This window comes from Gymnodraco acuticeps, unplaced genomic scaffold (assembly GCF_902827175.1).
Source record: "Gymnodraco acuticeps unplaced genomic scaffold, fGymAcu1.1, whole genome shotgun sequence".
Classification (NCBI taxonomy): Eukaryota; Metazoa; Chordata; class Actinopteri; order Perciformes; family Bathydraconidae; genus Gymnodraco; species Gymnodraco acuticeps.
Window position 1 is genome coordinate 268,766 of NW_022991588.1, and position 23,232 is coordinate 291,997.

The window sequence follows — 23,232 nt, forward strand, 5'->3', positions numbered from 1 at the left end:
TTGATAAAGTTCTCGTGTTTTTAACCAAATGACACAATCAGCCAGAACCATAACTCATGTTATTCATCTTCCGCAGTTATAAAGCCTCAGAGACTTCCCAGCTTCTGTCAAGGTCTGGTTTCCAGATGTTTTTGTTTATCTCTTCTTTCTGGACTGATCAGCCACTAATCAGTAGTTTGAACATAAAGGTGTTCCTAAAAGTCATGGAGTTACATCAGGTTAGGGTTGGAATAATGTCTGCAGCGTGTGTACTCCCAACACAGGCCTTCAAACATACTTGTATTGTGAACATGTGATTGCGTTTTTAAATACCTCAGGATGTCCACACCCTTTTGTCAAACATAATGATGATATCAACTGAGGACACCTACTGGACCTCACCTGCCATTACAGCACAAAAGACACCTCAGAGGAAAAAAAAGAGTTTAACTGCTCTGCTGGCTGCTTGTACCTTGCTGCACATGACGGATCCTCCCACATAATCAAACACACACACACACACACACACACTCACTCCACCCTCTCAGCTCACAGCAGCAGCACATCCAGCAGCATCAGAGCAGTGGAGGAGTCAAACACCGGTACACCTTCTTCACCTGTTTGCTTTTGTTAACTGACAGACACATCAGGATGGGATTTACAGTAGCCGTTTGTAACCAGCCTGCATGCGTCCTGTAAGGTAGGAGACACACTCTGACATCAATAAAAGTCAACTTGCATCATTACTTATTCATAAATAGGTGTTTGCTAAAAGTGGATAACAAAAGGATGCAATCAGTAGCATGATTGAACTATTTCTGAAAATATCCATTGCTAGAACCTGTGTAAAACAAGTCAAACTACTTTTATTTGAAACAGTCAAAGCCAAAGTTAACATAATGCATCAAATTAAATTAAGTTTGCCTAACCGAGAGAAAAACAACGGCAGTGTCCTACAGCTTATTCACTTTTATCTCAGAATCTGCAGCTGCACAAAGACATGTATCATTTTACTTTCTTTTGGTCTTATGTGATGAAAAATGTGTTGTTTTTAGTGTAAATATAAATGCTCACAAAGTCGGTACTTTGGGCATTTGACTTCTTACCTGTTGTGTAAACAGCCAGTTTCCTAAATAAACATGCAAAAGGAGCTCACAAAATACACTTAACCAGTCAAGCCCCGAGCCTGTTTTTCAGGCCTCAGGCTCGAAAATGACATTCCCAGAACAATTTACTATAGGCTATATTCACTTCTAAAAGGGGTAACTTAATAATCTTTTTTCTCAAAGCAATGATAAACCTGTGAGTTGGATGTAGAAGAGTCAGAATCAATATGTTTTTGTTTTATTTTAAAGTAAATTCAGATTGAACATAGTCAAAAAATGTAAATTATAGTGTCCGTCCAAAAACAAAACAATACTTATAGTGAAAACCACCCTTGAATGATGGGTTAGTAGACTAAAAGCTTTAGGAATCCAAACTATAACAAAATAATAAGTACCCTGTATCAAGATTGATGCAAAATAAGCGACGTTTTACCTTTTTAGAGAGATTTAGAGAAAAACAAACAATTCTGGGGTCATTTGGGTGCATTTTCCAGTGACACATACACATTGGATTAACCTATGGATTAATATTCAGCAGCGTTTTTATCGTTTTAATGCCATTGAACACAACTTTTGATCAGAACAACAGCATAGGTAAAACAATGTCCCGTTTTTGGAGAGACAGCAAGCGCATTTCGTGGCATCTGTAGGCAGTGGCAAGTCCTTCTGGCATATGCCACAGAGGCCGCTACTCTGTGGTAGCTGTGGCAAGTACTTCCGGCATATGCCACAGATGCCACAACTTGACGAGGCAAAAACAGGCGACAGAGAGTCTTTGTTAACGGGAAACCATCTGGATGGTGCCCAGTTCTCAGTGGAATTCCACAAGGTAGTGTCCTGGGTCCTGCACTGTTTGTCCTCTATATCAACGACCTACCGGATAATGTGAGCTCCAGGGTCCAGATGTTTGCAGATGATACTAAAGTCTTCAAGGAAATTAAGTGTAAAGAGGATGCAGAAAAACTCCAGTCAGATCTCAGAGAAATACAAAGATGGTCCGAGTGTTGGCAGCTCAAATTCAATGCAGCAAAGTGCAAAGTAATGCACTTAGGTTTTCTGAATCAAAAATATGAGTATAATATGGGTGATAATTCAAACACTATAAACCTATCCGAGACTCAGAAGGAAAAGGACCTTGGTGTGAATGTTGACAATACCCTGACATTTAGTGACCATATCCGTCGGGCAAGTAACAAAGCGAATGGTTTCCTCCTAGCAATGATCCGCAGATCATACACTTATTTGGACTCTGACGTAGTACGTAGTTTATACATCTCTCTTGTACGGCCACTCCTCGAGTATGGGAATGTCGCTTGGTCCCCCATGTACAAAAAGGATGCTGAGCTCATAGAGAAAATACAGAGAAGGGCAACGAAGCTGGTTCCAGAACTAAAGGACATACCATATCAAGAACGACTGCAACGTCTTAAAATCCCGAGTATGTATTATAGAAGGGCGAGGGGAGATATGATCGAAGTTTTCAAATATCTCCACAACATCTACAAAACAGCATGCCCACTACAACGGGATTATGACACCAGGACTCGTGGACACTGCCTCAAGTTGAAGAAACAGTACTCAAGACTGGCTATCCGCCGCAACTTGTTCAGCCTGCGTGTGGTTGACTTGTGGAATGATCTGCCAGAAAGCGTTGTCACATCCAAGACAGTTAACTGTCTCAAATCCCGCCTCGACCACTACTGGTCAAACATCACCTTCACTTTGGACTATGTGACTGTTACCAGCATCCATAGTAAATAAAGAATCAGTGATCTACTCATTTATTTATGAGCGACTAAAAGGCCTTAGGCCTATTACAGCCGTATCCTATTGATTGATTGAGGCATCTGCCGCTGCTCAACGGGAGTTGCCACAATATGCCAGAGTTAAGAGAAGGTTTACGGTAGCTGCCACTCGCCTTCCGTGGCAAATGCTGCTATTTAAACCCGTATTTATCGTGTAAAATGTCGCTGTTTTGGCATGACTTTATCGAACTGATCTGTACACAGGACTGATGATCTGTACACAGGACTGATGGTCCGATCTCTATTTTTTAAAACATTATAATTTCTATTCAATTTTACTTGGAGCATGGTTTGCTAAAATAAACAAACGTGCTATATTTATGATGAAATATTGGCGAGTGAGGGTTGCAACGCCCTTGGCAATTTTCGCTTCTTGAGGGGAGTTTCCAGACAAATAATTAACAAATAAATATCTGTATTGACACAGCAACGTGTACACTGGTGTTATTAGACTTGGCTACAGACTTAGGGCAGCTGTAACTGATTGCAGTTGCCACTGCTAGTGAGATGCTAAGGTTTACTTTATAAATTAGGCAAAGGACTTATATTTGCCCCATGCCTTCAGCAGCAGCAGGCCATTCACTTTGATTTGATCCAGTTATGAAATGTCATCATTTCGACAATAAAGAAATGCTACATAAACGTTATCTTGCACGTTTTATCGAATCATCTCCGTTTCTAACCTTCAATATATTTAAAAAGAGATCTCTCTCTCTCATCTGCGTGCGGGGGCGGGGCCTCACAGACATGCTGCTGCGCTGTGCACACAGTTCTGCCGGTAATGAATATTAGGATACAATTTGTGAGGAAACTTTTCCACCAATAATTCCAATAAGTATTCCAAAATGTATTCACTTCAGGTTTACGAAAGTAACTGTATTCGGATTAGTTGTTTTTCAAATGTAACGCGAGCTGAATACAGTTAGGCTACTTGGTTTTTGTATTCTGATTACGTAACGCCGTTACATGTATTCAGTTACAACCCAACCCTGTGCACAGATCATCAGTCCTGTGTACAGATCAGTTCGATAAAGTCATGCCAAAACAGCGACATTTTACACGATAAATACGGGTTTAAATAGCAGCATTTGCCACGGAAGGCGAGTGGCAGCTACCGTAAACGTTCTCTTACTCTGGCATCTTGTGGCAACTCCCGTTGAGCAGCGGCAGATGCCTCGGCAAGTTGTGGCATCTGTGGCATATGCCGGAAGTACGTGCCACAGCTACCACAGAGTAGCGGCATCTGTGGCATATGCCGGAAGTACTTGCCACAGCTACCACAGAGTAGTAGCCTCTGTGGCATATGCCGGAAGGACTTGCCACTGCATGCAGATGCCACGAAATGAGCCAGGCCCTACTGCGTTTTTGCTCCGTGTCGTGATGTCTGTGTTTGCTTCCCCTGTCGCGAGTTCTGATCGCTCAGTGATGATACTTATACCCCTAAAATCTAGAACAAATATATTGTTTGTGCAGATTCGATATGTAATAATGGTATTTATACCTAGAGTTCTGTGCTAAGTGTGTTAGCATTCTTTCGCTAAGTGCTCATTTAGACGCTTCTTGTGAGACTTGTGTTTTGTTTCGGTAAAACTGGTTCTGTCAATTGTCAAAAGGGGGTAGCTGAGTTTCTTCGCGTTAAGTGGGTATGACACATTGATAGGTTTTTAAATGTTAAGAAGCCCTCAGACGCTGTTTTCTTGCAAGATGTTGGCTTAACTGTTTTTTTAAGTACTTTGTGGTGTAGAAACAGGGGTGGAAGAAGTACTTAGATTATTTTCTTATGTAAAGTACAAACCTATACTGGGATTAATCTACTTTAAGTATTAAAAGTACCAGTATGTAGATAATCATTATTATAATTCGACTTTTAACGTTAATGCATTATTGTGTCAAGCATAATTTGTAGTTTGCAGGTCACCCTTGAAAAAGAGATCTTTTGATCTCAAGGGGCTTTCACCTGGTTAAATAAAGGCTACAAACAAAGTTTTGTGGTAAATTGAGATGGGCTCATTTAACTATGTTATGGTTTTGTCCAGTGGTACCAAACAAGAGGACTGGGCCCCTTTAAAGGGACACAAGATAAACTAAATGCTTTGAATGTTATAACTTATAAGTTGATCATATGTGAAGGACCAGGGTACGCAACAATCAGGAATGCAGGTTGAGGTACAACAATAAGGATTGTATTTGCCCAATATATGTACAGTCTTAAGATGGGTAATAAAATCAATTAGGTTTAAACAAAAAAGTGTAGATATAAACAGACACAATCTAGTAGTGATGTTACGTATTGCGCCGAGGCTTCGGAGCGTGTGTCGAGTAATCCCCGAAGCTTTTGTGAAGCATGTACCGAGGCTTGTATCGTTTTGTGCCAGTGACGTCACCGATGACAAACGAAGCCTCGCTGCCTGTCGATACCACGTGACTGCTTCACGAAGAGATTCAGATCGGTTGAACCGTTGAACCACAACGCTCATAATACCAATGGATGTATAATAAGAACCATATTACCCCTCCTGTACCCGGGCCCGGTGACATGATGGAATCAAGAGAGCTCAGACCCTCACCTATATAGAGGTCGGAACATGTCATAACGTATAAATAGATACAAGCATAAATAAATGTAGGAATAAAAACATGAATAAATACAGAAATAAATACAGGAATACATATGTTCCAGTGTTTTTAGGGAGCTTTAGTGTGTGTGCTGTGGCTCAGCTGGAAAGCAGTTGACTCACGACCGCAGGGTCCCTGGTTCAACGACTGAACAATACGTATTTTTTGTTGTTTATAAAAGCTACAGCTAAATGAGACAATGTAGTTAATAAATGTATTATTTGATATTGTTTAGCCTTTCTCAGGCTACAACATGGTTAAGTTTATGAAGGAATGCAAATCCCTCTTTGCAATGTTTACCAGCCTCCTTAGGCTTTTCAATCACAATCATTCAACTGGAATAAAAACAATATTGTTAACATGAAGATATGATTTAATGTTCGTTGTTTAGAGTTATTCTAAGGCTTTACTCATTGGGAACTCGGTATGAGATAGAGCACACTGTTGAGATGTCCAATCTGCCTGTTTTACACACTTTGACCAACAGGGGGTTTGTGTTCAAATGAAGCCCATGATGAAGCCTCATGAGATGAACCCTTTTGCGAACCAATTGGCTGGAAAGCTTCATCTCACCATCACTACAATCTAGCATTTAACGCATTTAACGCATTTAACGCATAAACAAAACGTCACAAAACCGGGTGACATCCTGTGTGCTCTTCTGCCCAAGAGCAACTCACAACCCCCCCTCATCTCCACACTGCAGGAATGTATAGCACTACTGGCCAGTCCATTGTTGCGTGCAGGGGGAAGAGGCTCTAAAAAGGGGTAGCTTAAATGGAGTGGCCTCTTTAAACACCCCTCAGGGTTTGAGAGGAATGGCATAGTCCAATTAGCTGACACATTTATAAAGGCAGGTGGTTTCCATCAGCTCAGCCTTTTGCCAGGAGCAAGGTGAGATGTAAAACACTGACATAGGATTACACACAACACAATTAACTTTAAACAAGATTGCGTGCACTCAATCTAGCAAAAATAAAGCTGTTTCAAATAAATGTGTCTGTCTGTTGTAAACAAAAGCATAACCTTTAGGATGTGTGTTCGTGTGTGAGGCTTGTAGCCCTCACATCATATATTTGTATTTAAAGTAGTACCTATAGCTGATAATTAATTTAGGGGACAAAAATATTAATAATATTTGTTGTGAATGTAGACAAGTAGGATAAAGTCATAAAATGGGTATACTCGAGTAAAGTACCTCAAAGTTACTGTTATTGAGAAAATCTACTTAGTTATCTTTCATGATGTTACTGAATTCATTTGGGGGAACTGGGAAGAGCTTCAGGTATTGCAAAAGTCTTTGATTTAAGTTGAGCTAAGGGGAGTCAACAGTCTGTTGTACATAAGTCACTGTAGTTTAATGGCTGTTTTAAAAATGCCATGCTGTGGTTTTTCTACTCACTAGATAACTGTTAAAGACTGTCTATTCGATTTTAGGTACGTACCGATCATCGACAAGGTTGTAAAATATATATATTTTAAACTACTAGGATGTGACAATGTAAATCTGTCCAACAGTAACAGACCCAGCTGGCTGCTTCACACTTGCCCGCTGAGAAACACACATAGAGGAGGAGGAACCATGATCGACCTGAGCCACCTGACGGAGGAGGAGCAGGGGATGATAATGACTGTGCTGAGGAGGGACACAGACCTGAAGAAGGCTGAGGAGCAGAGAATCAGGTGGAAACATGCATCAGGCATACATTAGCTCAAATAAATCAGCATCTGACGTCCTTTGACCCTTTTTTTTTAAGGGTAGAAGTTTCAAATGTCAACAGCATTCAGCATACTTTACAGGAGCAGAAATGTTTGGCTGACATTTCAGCTAATGTCATGGTATTCAGCTAATGACATTTTAATGATTGAATAAGTACACTTAAATCTGTCCATTGCCTGTGAGAAAAGGTATTTGGTGGGACATTCAAAATAGTAATTGTCTGGCCATAATGGAATAACATAATAACAGCTTGGCCGGAACAGACGTCGCCTCCCTCGCTGAGAAGCCTTAATGTGAGATGTCCAATTAGATTACAGCCAAGATGATGTCCACACATGAGAGGATCATGCTGCTCTGACGGATAAGAATAGAAACCCTTAAATGCCTCAATAAGGTACACCTCACCAGGGAAGATAATGATACTGTCTCCTGTCCCTAAAAGACAAATGTTGAATATCACCTAAAATCGCTGTTAAACTCTTCATTTAGACAGAGACAAACATCACTCTCAGTGTGTATATAAGACTTGTTAAGGCAAACAAAAGGCCCATTCATATTCCTCTAATGTCCAAAAACAAAAGGAGGAACTTCTTTCCCAATACAAATGCAGTCATGGAGGATAACCTACAAACAAAAACCTTGTAGAAGATGCGTTTCATTTCATTAAGAGTCGGGAATGTAATGACACCATGTGCTTTTCATTTTGAGTTAAATGGAATTGGCAGGTGGACTTTTTTGTATCAGTGGTTGACTGAATGCTCGCTGTGTCTGAGTAAAAGGATTAGGCCAACAGCCTGTAATAATGTGCTACCCTTTTCTCACATGACCACTGTTTCTCTGTGAAGAGGAAAGAGGAGTTGCTCATTTCTCTTTGATTCAATTTGAACTTGATGAGAATGTTTTCCGTAATCCTTTTAGATCGATCATGTGCAACTGGTATGTAGAGCTGGTGGAGTACACATTGGAGGTAGTAGAGCAGAACAAATATACATGGTGTAATGAAAACATTATTAAATAATTAGAATTTAGTTTTATTAGGCCGAGTTCAGAAAGCCACTGAAACATTACATTTTGCAAGAGTAAAGATGTGGAGACAAACCAGCACTTTCTCGCTTTTCTTTCTGCCCGAAGCCTACACCGTATTTAGAGATTGGTGCTACTTAAACTAAATTAAAACGACTCGGGACCATTCAAGTAAGCATTGTAAATATGTCACATGGGAATAAGAGACAGATAATGATGACATCTTGACTTATTCATTTGTACATGTCTCTTTTGTGTTTCCCTTTCAGTAAAATGGAGAAATTACTGGACGGCTCGCAGCCGAACACTCAGCTGAAGTATCGGACTGGAGAGTGGTTTTACGAGGCCAAGTCTCTCAGACACATGGACAATATCCATGGCTCGGAGATCATCCTGGCCTCCTTGAAACCGAGGAAAGCTGGTTTAGGTGTGTTCGTGCTACACTGTTGACAAAGGGCTTGTTATAAAGCACATGCTTTAGCTCCATTTGTGGCCCAGCATTCTTTGCATATCTTTTTACCATTGATTGAGCAGCAGTTTTCATCTTCAGAGGTACTTTCATGATCCTTCAGATGTCTACTGGCTTACTGGAAGGAAAAAATAAATAACCTTACACAGTAGATTTTTTATATATTACAGAAGAGACGAAGATCAGATTAAACAATATGTGAAAATATTGGATTTTATATCATTGGTTTTCATCGAAGCAAAAGCGTGTCCTTCAGGACGTTGTTGCCAACTGTCAGATAAGAGAAATACTTTGGGAGATACAACCAGCTGCAGGAAAACAGATTAAATATAAATATACACTTTACATCTGAGGCTGGAAAAACATAAAAATAGTGCAGCAATGAAAACATAAAACTTGACATTTTAATCACACAGTGTTGTAATTCATAAACTCCCGTTAATTCTCTGCAACAGATGGCTCCCTCATGATTGAAAGATCCAAAACACCCAGCAGTCGAGGTTTAGACATCGTCGCTCCACCAAAACCTGCCAGATGTTTGGAAGAACTACAGTTGCAGGAGAGGAAGTACACACAACTTTATTTTTTCAGATCCACAATTATTTTATATTTCATCTCCTTTCTTTTAAAATGTGTTGTATTCAACCAAACTAGTGTTGGATTGAAATGGTGTGCTAGTGTTTGAGTTGTCTGCTATTACTCTGATTCTCACTGTATCAATATTAACAGTACCTCTATGTGTGTGTGCCGTCTTGTGACTCAGTCTGTGTAAACATAGGTGGTGCTCACTGGGAACCTATCTGTTTTATTGCCCAGCAGCAGCTTCTGCTCACAACACTGCAGGATGTGGTTTGACTAATATTAAGGGATTGACAGATCAAGAGTTTAGCAAAGTGTTGAACTCAGTAGAGCTCTCAGAATAATGGTTCTCAATGAGAGTAAACGTTTGAGTGGTGTTTTTTTTCTGGAATTAATTTACACCTAATTATAAATAATAATGTTGTTATTTATATATTATATATAGAGGGGGGTTGTTATTTAGAGACCAGAGAATTATGACAAATACTTTTTTAACTTTGTCTACCAGTGTTTTTATGTAGTTTTGCCACCACTTAGTCACATTCTACATGTTTATTTTACAAGTTGGGTCAATATTTGATTTGGCCAAGCTTCTGTACCTTTCTTAAACACACAGTAGACTGTAGAATATAATTGCTTAAATTAGTGTTGCAGCCTGTTATGCTACTGTAGGGTTTGACAGTGTAGTTCCATCACATGCATTTTAAATTCAATCAATACATGAGTTAGAGATGTCCTTTTCTGAAAGATGATTCCTCTTATTCAGCCACAGACTGCTGGATATTATTGTGTGCTTTCCTACTTTCTTTGGATCTTTTGGTTGGGTAGACATCTTTCTCTTTGATACCAGTGTGTTCTTTTACGAGTCAGTAAGCCCCAGTCATGCACACTGCAGTGTACTTTAGAGAAAGAAAAGCATCGCTGCCTAGATGTTTTGCAGCAGGCACATTATGTTATTATTTCACCTGATGTCATGTAGGGCTTGTTTTTACTTTAAATTCATCTTTGCTAATTTAACATTTAAAAGTTTTTTTCCACAGCAATGCAGAAAAAGAACTTCTAAATTCAACAGTCCGATCTCCAAGAATGGTAGGCATATGTGTTACAAAACAGCTCAGCTTTACTCCTTCATTCAGCCTTAAAGGTGGGATATGTCATTTATTTCAGAAACACTTTTTGTTATACTGTATTCAATGGAATGCTCTTAACATCCCGATAGCAATGCATATATTAAATGTTTTGACAATAAATACATTAAAAAAATTCATCTGTGGAAGCCGTAGCGTCTGTGCACAAACGTATCTCGTGCCCTCATTGGTCATGTGTGCGTTCGTGTGTGTTGGAGGAGGGGCTCTGTAAGGAAGTGGCAGATGTTTTACGGCTGTGCATTTTCAAATTCAAGCGCATTCGAGCTGGTTTCTCCAAAATTACGTACCTCACCTTTAACTGAATATTTCCTTTGCTCTGGGAAATTTGCGGTCATATTTTGATGCAGCTATTGCAATGCCAAAAGTAATTATAGTCCTTTTCCTTCAAGCCGAGGCACAACCCTTTCAACCGTGCTTCCCTGATAGTTGTTGAGCCACCTGAAACTAATGATGACAGGTCAACCAGGCGGGACCAGGAGTCATCTGAGACAGGTTAGAATTGAAACTAACATTTTTGAAATTGAGAATCATCACACAATATGAACTGCAAATAGATTTCAGCCCAGTATTTTAAACTAAACTTCTGCTATTCCCTTAGAGCCCATATCTCCTCTGAAGAGCCACGCAGCAGGGACCAGTCAGACTTCAGGGGGCTCCCTCACATCGGATGGCTCCTCTGGAGGTTTCAGGCCAGTGCCAAAGAAGAGGACATTTCTCTCAAGACGTAGCTCCAGTCAGTCGGAAAGCACCAGCCAGGCACTAGACACTCAGGGTGGGTCAGCGGGGATTGTACCTGCCCCAAGACTGAGCCTCCAACGGGGGTCCAGTGAGAACTCTAACCAGTCCTATGTGAAGGGACAGGATGAAGCACTGCAGAAAAGTGTTGTTTCTAATGAAGTATCTCAGCCATCCAAACGTAACAACTTGCAGCAGCCATCTCAGGTTTCCTCTAACTCCAGTCTGGAGAGAGAAAGATACACACCTTCTATAACTAGAGACAGGTCAGTGGGCGATTCTTTACACAACTCTGAACCCAAAATATTAATAAATTATCCTATGACTACAACTCACAGCCTTTATCATTTCAGACCAGCCACATTCACCAGGAGTGATGCATCCACTGACCGAGAGATCCCACAGAAAAGTGATGAACGAGATGATCGGAAACAAAGAGAACATGCAGGGTTAAACACTTTCAAGCTGCACAGCGGCAGCATTCAGGATTCAGCCATAGGAAACAACAGCAGTGTGGGAACATCAATGAGGCAGGGAGAGCTGACTCTGCCTCAAAGCACTGTGGGTGAGTTCAGTGACAAGAAATACCTCGGCTTACTGTGATAAAAGTCCGTTTGCACTGGTCATCCAATGTTAACTGAGAGTTGTATTCCTAAACTTTAGACCGATAAAATGAAGCAACAGCCAGGAATTGGGAAAAGAGTAGTGAGCAGTTTGACGTGACATTTCAGAGCAAATGTTTCTGGTTGTTTTTATTCTTCAGGATTCAGGAGGTCTAAAAAGGACAACGTTCTTTGCCATACTGTATTTCATAAGAAAAAGCAAAAACGGACATAAGTCAGAAAAGAAACGATAAAAAAACACATTTCAGACTTTTATGTACAGCTTAATAGTACCTGCTTATGTTTTCTCTACTATAGATAAAGCAGCAATATCTGCTCCTCTCTGTTACTTCAGTGCATACCCCCAAAAATGACAAAAAAGCAACATCAGGGGGCTTTGTTGCACATCACCCCCTCTCTATCACCATAGAAGCTGATGAAAACACCACAGGGTGCAGCTGGAGCAACACAGACAAATATAATCATAAAAACAAATACAAATGTCATCTTCACAGGTGGGAAACACCAGTAATATGAAAGTTATAAATAATATAGGGAGTGGATGGAGTTATCACTTAAAGGGGCCCTTTGATGCTGATTTTCAAGTTTATTGTATTTTTTGTTATTTTTAATGTTCAAAAAGGTTATTTTTATCATACTGCCTGTGCTGCAGCACCTCTTATCACCATGTGTCTGGTACCAGAGCTCAGTCTGCTCTGATTGGTCTGCTGGCCGGTTTTGGTAAACCCTTCGGAAATGTACCCCCCCCCCAGCCTATCACGTACAATGTGTTGGAGCGCTAGCCAATAGAAGTTTGAATGTTGATTATAATGTAAACATGTCACAGAAGTAAACAAAGGAGTCTGATTGTGTCATTTAAGGCAGGGTGGAGGCGCAAATAGCCGCAAAGCCAATAACAGAAGCTCTGACAGTACTAGCTTTCTCATTATAATACAACTAGTATCTTATTCTGTTTTCAAATGGTCTTTTTCAGATGCAGACCCTCCTGTGTCTTACGATCTCAACTTCATTGATAAGTCTGCTGAGACAACGCAAAATAAATCAAATCAGAAAAATGCGTTTCAATTGTCCACTCAGACCAGCAGTCCCACTGGTGATGAGGGGGACTCCATCGCGAAGGTACTGGACTGGTTCAGCCGCAGCACAGATAGTCTCGATTGGTTAAAGACAGAAGATAGTCCAAAGGCCGAACATGTAGGAATCAGCAAGTTTAGGGGTAAAGACTCATTACGAAAAGATACCGGGGATATTATAAGTAATACAAATAATGAAACTGTAGAAACTCAATTACAAAGACAGTCCAATGAGCCCGAAGAGTTAAGAGCAACAGACAGAATAGGTAAGAAGGAAGTTACCAAAATACGAGAGGAGGTGAAGAAGGATACCAGAGAAAAAATGCAGGGTCAGGAAGGTACAGATAACGATGAAAGCCAAGTGCTGCAAGTCTCTCATCTGAAGTCATTCTGGGAGAAAAGCAACGCAGGTCCCAAAATAATTATCAGCAAATCTATTAAGCCCCACGACAAAGGACAAAAACCTGTTCACCTCTCAGCAGAGAAAGACGAGGAGAAAGTGAACGAACCCTACAGAGCACCTGATATGCCGTCTGTGCCTGTTATATATAACGGGAAGGGGATTTATGATAACTCTGCTTTGAAACATGGGGAGGAAAGACAGAAAGAGACTGGAGACAATGTTAACTCGAATACAAAACAGGATGTAGAAAATCCAGTGATGAATGCTTCAACACAAAGACACAACAATGACAACTCTGATTATGTAAAGTTTACAGCCAACCTCCAAGAAGCTGACAGAAGAGGTTCAGACCCAGAGATTTTATGTGTAACCAAACTCATTCAACAGCCAAGGACAAACATCCAGTCCAGTGCAAAACCAAACAATATTTTACAGTCTAGAGAAACCCTACTGCAAGAGGAACTGTCGGAGACTATTCCTGTTTCTCAATTGGATACAAATCCGGACTCTGAGAAACTCTTTATGTCTAGAAACAGCCCATGTATGGACTACAAGCTAGATGAAATTCAAACCACCCTTAAAATACAAATGCGTAGAGGTTCAAGTGAAAGAACAGAGAGTGAGGATAAAAGCGGGCCTCCTAAACGAAAGGAGGATGCTAATAAAGATAGAAGTCCTCGCTCAAACCGAAAAGGTTTACCACATCAAGAAAGTACTGCAGAGAAGATAAAACAGCTGAAATCTTTCTGGGAGCAGGAGAGAAACAAGCCTCCATTTTATACTGGCAAACCTAAAGCTCTTGGGGATGGTAAGGTCCTTCGCGGTGCAAGTCAAGCAAAACTGAATAAAAGATATACCAAGTCGGAGTATGATCTGACTTCAATTGGAAAGGATTCAGACAGCAATGAGGAAGAGTCTTCGAATCAGAGAATAGACAAGTTGTCCCCTAGCCTAGGAGCGAGCCGATCACAATTTCACACTCTGCGTGAGTTCTGGTGTGAGTCCTCATCAGACACCAAGGTATCATTTCCCATCGAGAAAGCCAAAAGCTCTAAAAGGAAAGAGCCAATAAGTGCCCAGCTTTCATCTCAGGAGTTAAAGTGTAGTGACGCTGCTTTTGAGAAAACAAGACCACCCGCCATGAAATCATCTCTTCAGAATAGATCAAAGTCACCCCATGATAGACAGGCAGGATCAAAAGCAGCAAATGATGGCACAAACAACTTGGCTAATTCTACGACAGCTGACTCCAGAAGGAATTCAAAAGACTCCACGAAATCCACAAGCAGTTCAGGAAAAGAGACTCGTCCTACAAAGAGCAGAAAAGACAGTTTTAGCAATTCGAGCAGTCGTGGAAATTCCATGCGTCGTGCTATTAGCATGGTCGCTCTGAGTGTTCCTGATGATAAAGAACTTCAAATGGATGTTAGTTCCGTCCACTCCCAGAGCAGAAAACAGAGGCAGAATGCCGACAAAGGCGCCTCATCAAGGAGATCATCCGAGGATACTGAGACTCAGATTCCACGTGCACGGGCCTGTGTTCCCAGAGACTTTCGGCATTACCTGGGCATGACAGACAAGAGCAGCGTCCACACCTCTCCAGCTGTCAAGGGTGAGGGCTCTGAAGAGAAGTCTGGGTATGAGTTCGACCTAGTAGGGCCGGTAAGGGCCAGCACTCCAGCGAGCTCAGAGGAGCGTCACAGCAGGAGGGGCAGCAAGACGACTCAGCACCCCCTGTGGGCGAACTACAGCAGTTCAGAAGCAGGTCCGGAGTCGTCTGTGAGCAGCACGTCAGAAACCTGGTCCAGCTCCAGGAACAGTTCAAACCGTGAGCACTTACTTCACTCTTTAAAAAATAACAATATTATGAATATATGAAGCTGTTTTTTAATGTGAGTCAAAGCAGAAATGCAACTTTTCAGTTAATAGATTAAAATAGTAAAAGATCGAAACACCTACACACTTATATCCCTCACACCAAATGCATGATCTAAACTTTCAGTCAGAAGTTGCGTGGTCCTTGCTAACGTCCATTTTATTGTTTTTTAGCAGCACCTGAAGGATTGTTGGCAAATCAAACTGGATATCTTTTTCTATACGTTTTTCTTGTCCGATGCACGAGTCTAAGGACAGAGGGGGTCGTGAATTTGAAATATGCATAAGAATTCAAGAAAACACTTTAAAATATATTGAAAAAAATATATATATCATAAATTCCTTGCAATAAATAGGATTTCATTTTTTCAGTTTAATAAAATACAAATAAATAAAGCTGTATTAAAGGAGTCCAACTCCTGCTGTCTGTTTGCAAACTCATGGTTGATTATTATCTCTGGGTTGTATCCAGCAGTATCCTTGATATCATATCCGCATTGGGTTATCTGTATTTGTAGAAGCAAATCTCTTTAAACCCTGTATGTACCTGCCTTCAGCTGCCTATGTTTAGTTTTTGGGCTTGGCGATACTTTGCTCTTACTTCACTGACACCACACAGTTATACAAACCTTTTAAAGCAGCTTCATGTTAGCTTTCTTTAACAGTAGGTTTAATAAATTTGAAGCAAGGGCTGTACAAATACTTAACATTTACAAAGGTCACTGAATTGTTCGCTTATTATTCAAAGCGCTTTATCTTAGCAAATGTCAGTGACAAAATCCTGAATGAAAACCAGAGGAATTAAATAATTCACTATCATTCACTCTCTGCATTATCTTTCAGTTTCTCCTTGCAGAATAAGCTATGAAATGGCTCTACATTGTGCTTGGGATATTGTGATTGACAATTGTGTCATTGTTTTATAAATCAAATGATTAATGAAGATTAGGACTCTTGTTCTCTGTCCAATTTCAATGTAAACTGCTGTCTTAAATATTTGCATAGACCAATAGGAGCATGAAAACACGCCCTGTTTTCTAACCTGTTGCTTTTCCTCCGTAGGTAAGAATGTTCTTGAAACCCAAAACTTTGTAACAAAAGCGTTGAGGCGAGCAGAGGCACGGCCTAAAACTCTGGCTAAAAGTATGGAGGACATCACAGCATCCTTATCCCCACGTGAGCATAACCTTAACTCCTGAGTCAGGCTGTCCATAAGCACAGATCATTTATAGAGACCGTGTTATCTTTTGATTGTTTTCACAGGGCAAGAAAGAAGGCACGACCCAATTGCTGACATGAGACGCATTAGTAATGGTAAAAAAGCATGATGCTTTTCATTATTATGGATGTTTGCAAGCAAATGAGTCAAGATCTTAGCTTCTGCTTCCCAATCCACCTCTGTTTAGTTTCATCCATCCCGTCGCCCACCTCGTCCTTATTTTTGGATCCGGAGCACCTGAAGAACATGAGCAAATCGGTTCCTTCGTTCCTGCAGAAGGAGGTAAAACGACCCCTGCATCTTTTAGACCTGTAGGTCAAAGCCTGCTCTGCATCCCTGTGCACAGAGCTTTCTTTGCCTGCTCTTTGTGTTTCAGGACACTGGCAGAGACACTGACTCCACCTGCGAGGACAGTGACCACCCAGAGAGACTAATGAAGGGCAGCTCCTTGAATAACCTCACTGGCTCCTCTGGCATGGCGTCTCTGTCCTCTGTATGTTCAAACACAGCAGCATGCATTGCTTACTTGTTGCTTAATTAACTCTCGGACACTGCTTTCTTAAACTGCGATGCTCATTTGCCTTTACACTTAAGTTGTGATAGACATTAAACAATAATTATTTTGCTAGGAGTTGGATCACTGTCTCAATCAACAAGACGCATGAAGGCTGCAGTTTTTAAATCTAAACAATGGGCTACCTATCAACATCAGACTGATGGTAGGGACCAAATCTTCAAATACACCAACAATAAGAACTCCATCGATTTAGCATCGCAATGTTGAGAAGATAGTTTGAAAAGAAAGGATAACAATTAATGCAGAATCAGAGATAGTCTTACATCATAAAAAAGTAATATGGTCAATATTAAAGCCACATTGTTATCATGAGGTAGTATGTCCAAATTCATGCACTTTGTAAGCGGAGCTTGGTCAAAGATTCAGTTGCGTTACGCTGGTAGTAACTGCTAATGTAGCCAAAAGCTGCTAGTCTCAAACAGCAATGAGGGCTGGAGAGGTCTGTGAAGATACCATTTTTAACTATACATCCCCAGTTTGTTTTTAATTTTAAAATGTTTATTATTTAGACCCAACCAACAAGTGACATAATTTGAGGCAATATATACAATTTGAAGCCGGCTTTATACAATGTTTTTCCTTTGTATGCAGTAGTTCTCCTTATGAAACCTGAAAACGCCTGGAAACATATTTGAAATGCATGATGGGTGGAGTTCCCCTTAAATGTGACTAATTAGCTTGGTCCAGACCTCTAGATTTGATTTAAAGAAAACCAAAACAACAAGTTATCCAATAAAACAATTACCTAACTGATATGATTTATGATATAAAATGTGGCCTACTTGTTTGTCTGTGCTCCTAGCTGAGCGGCAGCGTGATGACCATGTACAGCGGGGACTTTGTGGAGGTTCAGGGAAACATCCAGTTCTCCATCAACTACATCCAGAAGCTCAGAGAGTTTCACATCTTTGTGGCTCAGTGCCAAGACCTGGCTGCAGTCGACCCAAAGAGGGGCCGCTCAGATCCGTGCGTACTGTACCTGACAAATGCTAGAATCACATTGCTATACTGTGTAATTCATTTAAGGTTATTCATTTGTGCATGCAAGTCAGAAAGTATACTCCTTTATTATTATAAATGTGCCCTTTCAGTACTTTTAAAACAGAAAAGTACCTCGACTGACAAAGCAAATAAACATTATACTGAAGGTGTATCTTTTTTGTTCTTTTTAAGGTATGTCAAAAGCTACCTGGTCCCTGACAAAGCTAATCTTGGAAAGAGGAAAACATCTGTTAAAAAGAAAACACTGAGTCCTACTTTCAACGAAATCCTAAGAGTAAAAATCCACAAATATATTTCGAGTAGAACTAAGCAAGCACATACACTATTCCACTCTGTAATGCTTAAACCTGCATGATAATTAACAAACAAAAGAATCTCCCTTTTATTTGGCCCCACAGTATCGTGTTCGCATGGAGTACCTGAGAACCCAGACGCTCATTCTCTCTATTTGGCATCACGACACATTTGGCAGGAACAGTTTCCTGGGCGAGGTAGACGTCGACCTCTCCAAATGGGACTTTGACCACACCCAGATGAACTACTTAGCACTGAAAGCAAGGGTAAGAAGAAAACCACAGGCTTACTTTATATGCAGCTGTATTGTATTGTATTACCTGTGCCCAAAGGAATGTTGGCAGTGGCACTACAAGATGGATTTAGGAAGTATTGTTTTTGTAATTTATACTCAAACTTTTCAGACTCTACCCACTCTAGCGCCATCACATGGTCGAGGAGAAATTAGGCTAGCCCTCCGCTTCCTGCCAGAGATCACCCACAGTGAAGGTCAACACAGTCTTAATCTGCTTTTTAAATTAGTCGTTATCTTTTGTTATCCAAAATCTCACCCATTCTAAAGACAAGGTTCATATTGTTTATTTATTTGAATTTCTTATTTGAAGGATTAGTGAAGGAGGGTCCAAGCACTGGAGAGATTCACATTTGGGTGAAAGAATGCAAAAACCTGCCTCTAATCAGGGCAACCATCGACCCATATGTTAAATGGTAAGAATGAAATATCCATTTTAGAGAAATACCCCGGCATTTAGGGAAATACTCTCTTTTGAGAATTAGATGAGAATGTTGTCAACTTCTTTTATATAAAAAATAAATGTATAGCCAGCAGACAATCAGCATAATTTAACATTGTGATTATAATAAAAACAGAAGTGTAAAAACACTCTATGGTTTATCAGGGGAAAATCTTCTGGCCTACTTCTTGTCAACCACAGTCATTTCCTGGAGATTTAACTTTGTGTGAAACAGCTAATTTTAATTATCACATACATTTTGTGACGTATTATGGTTAATTACTGCGCATTAAAGGTGCGTGGAAGTGGATTTTATTCAACCAACCATAGACCCATGTGTGTAGTATCATGCTAAGCTAAACTAACCTTTTCCTAGCTAAAACCTTAGCCTCATATTAAATGGATTAACATGAGAGTGGTGTTCCAGTTCAAATCAATCACTCAACAAATGTCCCTTTTCCCCCTCATCTCAAGCTTCGTTCTGCCGGACACAAGCAGGAAGAGTCGCCAGAAGACGCGCGTGCTGCGGAGGACAGTAGACCCAGCGTTTAACCACACCATGGTGTACGACGGCATCAGACAGGCTGACCTATCAGAGGCCTGCGTGGAGCTCACTGTGTGGGACAGGGACAGACTAGCCAGCAACCTGCTGGGGGGGCTGAGGATTGGAGCTGGAACAGGTACTGGTAGAGGGTCATGTTTTTTCTAAAAACACAAACTGATAAGAATTTTGACTAATGCTAAGGTATTCATCATCAGCTGGAGCATAGAAAGGTTAAAAGTCTAAGACATTTCCTTAAAAAACGTATTGATCAAATACAGTTCGCAGCACAGTGTGGTAAAGTGCATGTTTCAGTTAGATGTCAAATTGTTGTCATTTATATGTAAAAACTGGGGTCGCATTGTGAGGTATCAGAAGTAATCACCAATCCACCAATTTGTTCAATTATTTATTAATCAATACTTATATTCACTCTGATTTCAACTAACAGGACTATTGCCTGGCAGATGTCTAAATGTCTCGGCACAATATTAATCCCACAGTCACATGAATTTAGGTTTATAACCTGCACATTTTCCATTGTGATTTGTCCAGCCATTACATTCTTGAATTACTGGTTGGCCAGCAAAATGTCAGGAAATACTCAAAACTCAATTCATATATCAATAAAACAGAGTAAACATATTCTGTTATAGTCCAAGTCATGCGATCAGAATTATTCTCAACAAAATGTAGTCAAAGTATCTAAAGTAGAAATAACATTAGGCACTACAATATCAGTGATATATAGAATTATATATAACATTATAAAAATAAATCTGAGGGGGTTGAGATGATTTGTGAGGGAGAAAATAAGTAAAATACAAAATGATGATACAAAGAAATATGTATTTTTTCTTTATTCACCTTTATTTGTGAAACATTTGAAAATGTTAACTCTTTGGGCCTCAAACACTTACTTACATGAAGCTATATGAGAAGTGTAATGCTTGTCCTTTTAAGACTTTATATGTCTCTGTCTCCCTGCAGGCAGAAGTTATAGCGCCCTGGTGGACTGGATGGACTCCACTCCCTTTGAGGCCGCCCTGTGGGAGCGCATGATGGTCACCCCAAATGAATGGGTGGAGGATATTCTCCCATTAAGGGTACTGAACTCTGCAAAAACTGGTTTCAAATAGGTCTACATATATATAACGCCATATTGCAAAGACATTATATTTTTGAGCAGTATAAATGCAATAAGTTAACTGTTTTAAAGATTTATATTCTGCCCAGAAAAGCTGAAAATAAAGTGAAGACAATGTGTGGTACAATTGTCTACTGTGTTTTTTTTTAACCTCTACAGGTACTCTAGGAAATAATAGAAATTGAAACGGTGGTAACAAACTCTCAGGAGAGTATGTTGTGTATGAAAACAGACACTGGCAAAACTGTGAGCTTCTGCTTGGGAACAAAAGGAGAAATGTAAGACACCTGCTGGACAATGTGTTGGCTTTGCCTTTTAAAGGGTGTCACCGGACAAAATAATAAACCCAAATAAATACATTTAAAAACAGACCATTAAAAAGTCTGGCATAACACCGATTGATAGACTTCTTTTACCCATAGATCCAGATTCATATAATATAACACAGTATTTCTAAGCTCCACTTTTTTGTTAGTTGCTTCCAAAGTGCAACTCACCTGTTTACTCCTTTAATATCTCATATATTTAGCAGGCGTTTTGTAAGGCTAATATGAATGAAAATAGGCTGGCACAGTGGTAACGATAAACAATGTACATTTAAATATTTTTGTAATTGTAAGCGCTGTATCTTATCAAAACCTTGCTCTCAAACGTACTTTTATTTTGTCACTATTGTTATGAATCTAATGTAACAGCATTTGTGATGTGATGAACTGTTGCTATATAAAAGGGCAATTTGATACAACAAAAACCCCAAAATACACACGAAGTTACACAAGCTGTTGCAAAAGGTTGCCACCATGACTGCTACTTACTGCCTTATTCTCATCCACTTCAGCTAAATCTAAGTGACCATTGTATAAGGAATCATTCTGTAAATGTTCATTGTTATGCAGATGATACTCAACTATATTTATCAATCAAGCCTGATGAAATTAATCTAAATAAAATTCAAGACTGCCTCAAGGACTTAAAAACGTGGATGACCTTAAACTTTTTGATGTTAAACACGACCAAAACTGAAGTTATTGTACTTGGCCCAAATAATCTACGAAACATACTATCTAAAGATATACTAACTATGGATGGCATTAATTTGGCCTCCAGTGAGACTGTAAGGAATCTTGGTGTTATATTTGATCAGGATTTATCTTTTAATGCCCATATAAAATCAACTTCAAGGACCGCCTACTTCCATCTACGTAACATTGCAAAAATCCGGCATATCTTGCCTCAAAACGATGCAGAGAAACTAGTCCATGCATTTGTTACTTCAAGGCTGGATTATTGTAACTCCTTATTATCAGGGTGTACCAAGAAGTCAGTCAAGTCGCTTCAGCTGATTCAAAATGCTGCAGCTTGTGTACTAACCAGAGTTAGGAAAAGGGACCACATTACTCCTACACTGGCTCCCTATACAGGATAGAATTTAAAATTCTTCTTCTCGCCTACAAAGCCCTTAATGGGCAGGCGCCATCTTACCGTAAATAACTCATTATACCCTACTGTCCTACTAGGGCATTGCGTTCCAAGAATGCAGGGTTGTTGGTTGTTCCTAGAGTCTCTAAAAGTACAATGGGAGCCAGAGCCTTTTCTTATCAAGCTCCACATTTGTGGAATCAGCTTCCAGTTTGTGTTCGGGCAGCAGACAGCCTATCCGTTTTTAAGAGTGTGCTTAAGACCTTCCTTTTTGATAAAGCTTATAGTTAGGGCTGATTAGATTCAGGCCCTAGTTTTGCTGCCATAGGCTTAGTTTGTCGGGGGACACCTTACTTCTTCCTTCTCTCTGTCTGCACCAAATTTTCTTTTTGGTGTCTATCTACAGCGGGATCCTGAGTCGTGGCTGATCCTGTTGCTGTGGTCCTGAGTCCTGGATCGCAAGCCCTGGATCTTGAGTCGTGGCTGTGCCTGTTGCTGTGGTCCTGGATCATGAGTCCTGGATGGATATCCTTGTGGATTCATCTTCCTATTATAGACACATGCATTTCCAAACATTTGGACTACCTATGTTGTAAATGTATTATCTTTTCAATTTACACACGGCATCTATTGCACGTCTGTCCGTCCTGGGAGAGGGATCCCTCCTCTGTTGCTCTCCCTGAGGTTTCTCCCATGTTCCCCTTTAAACTGTGGGTTTTCTCCGGAAGTTTTTCCTTGTACGATGTGAGGGTCTAAGGATAGAGGGTGTCGTATTGTCATACTGATATTTTGTACAAAGTGTGAAGTCCACTGAGACAAATGTAACATTTGTGATATTGGGCTATATAAATAAACATTGATTGATTGTATTATTGAGATGGCAGTGGAAATCTGAAATTTCAAAACCAATCAGAGACTCATTGTTAGAAGACTTGTGACACTGTGCAATGCCACAGATAACACATATGCTGGCCAGAAACCCAATTCGCTATGAATAATGTTGTCACTTCCACACTGTCGTACGTGTAAATAAGTATCTGTTTGCTAAGGCGTCAACCATATGCTCCAAAAAGATCAGTTATTGCATATTAAAAGACATGCACCATGTAAAGTTACTAATATTTACTAATAGTAACTGAAATAAT

At 40.1% G+C, this 23,232-nt stretch overlaps 1 protein-coding gene across 4 annotated transcripts; it reads left to right on the plus strand.

The window, feature by feature from the left end:
• The first annotated feature begins 526 nt into the window (after window positions 1-526).
• sytl2b (synaptotagmin-like 2b) lies at window positions 527-20,795 on the plus strand. 4 transcript variants are annotated; one of them, XM_034197941.1, is made up of 21 exons: window positions 543-679; window positions 6,912-6,943; window positions 7,025-7,189; window positions 8,519-8,676; window positions 9,174-9,285; window positions 10,338-10,386; window positions 10,835-10,937; window positions 11,044-11,446; window positions 11,534-11,745; window positions 12,777-15,107; window positions 16,217-16,330; window positions 16,418-16,468; window positions 16,561-16,655; window positions 16,750-16,866; window positions 17,753-17,916; window positions 18,124-18,226; window positions 18,351-18,512; window positions 18,651-18,735; window positions 18,852-18,954; window positions 19,455-19,660; window positions 20,512-20,795. In XM_034197941.1, the coding sequence occupies exons 3-21, from the start codon at window positions 7,089-7,091 to the stop codon at window positions 20,658-20,660; spliced, it is 4,818 nt and encodes a 1,605-aa protein (XP_034053832.1). In that variant the 5' UTR covers window positions 543-679; window positions 6,912-6,943; window positions 7,025-7,088; the 3' UTR covers window positions 20,661-20,795. The 4 variants fall into 4 exon arrangements, with proteins under 4 accessions (XP_034053830.1, XP_034053831.1, XP_034053833.1 ...); XM_034197939.1 differs by lacking the exon at window positions 6,912-6,943 and having other exon boundaries at window positions 527-679; XM_034197940.1 differs by lacking the exon at window positions 6,912-6,943 and having other exon boundaries at window positions 527-679; window positions 18,858-18,954.
• Window positions 20,796-23,232: the final 2,437 nt, after the last annotated feature.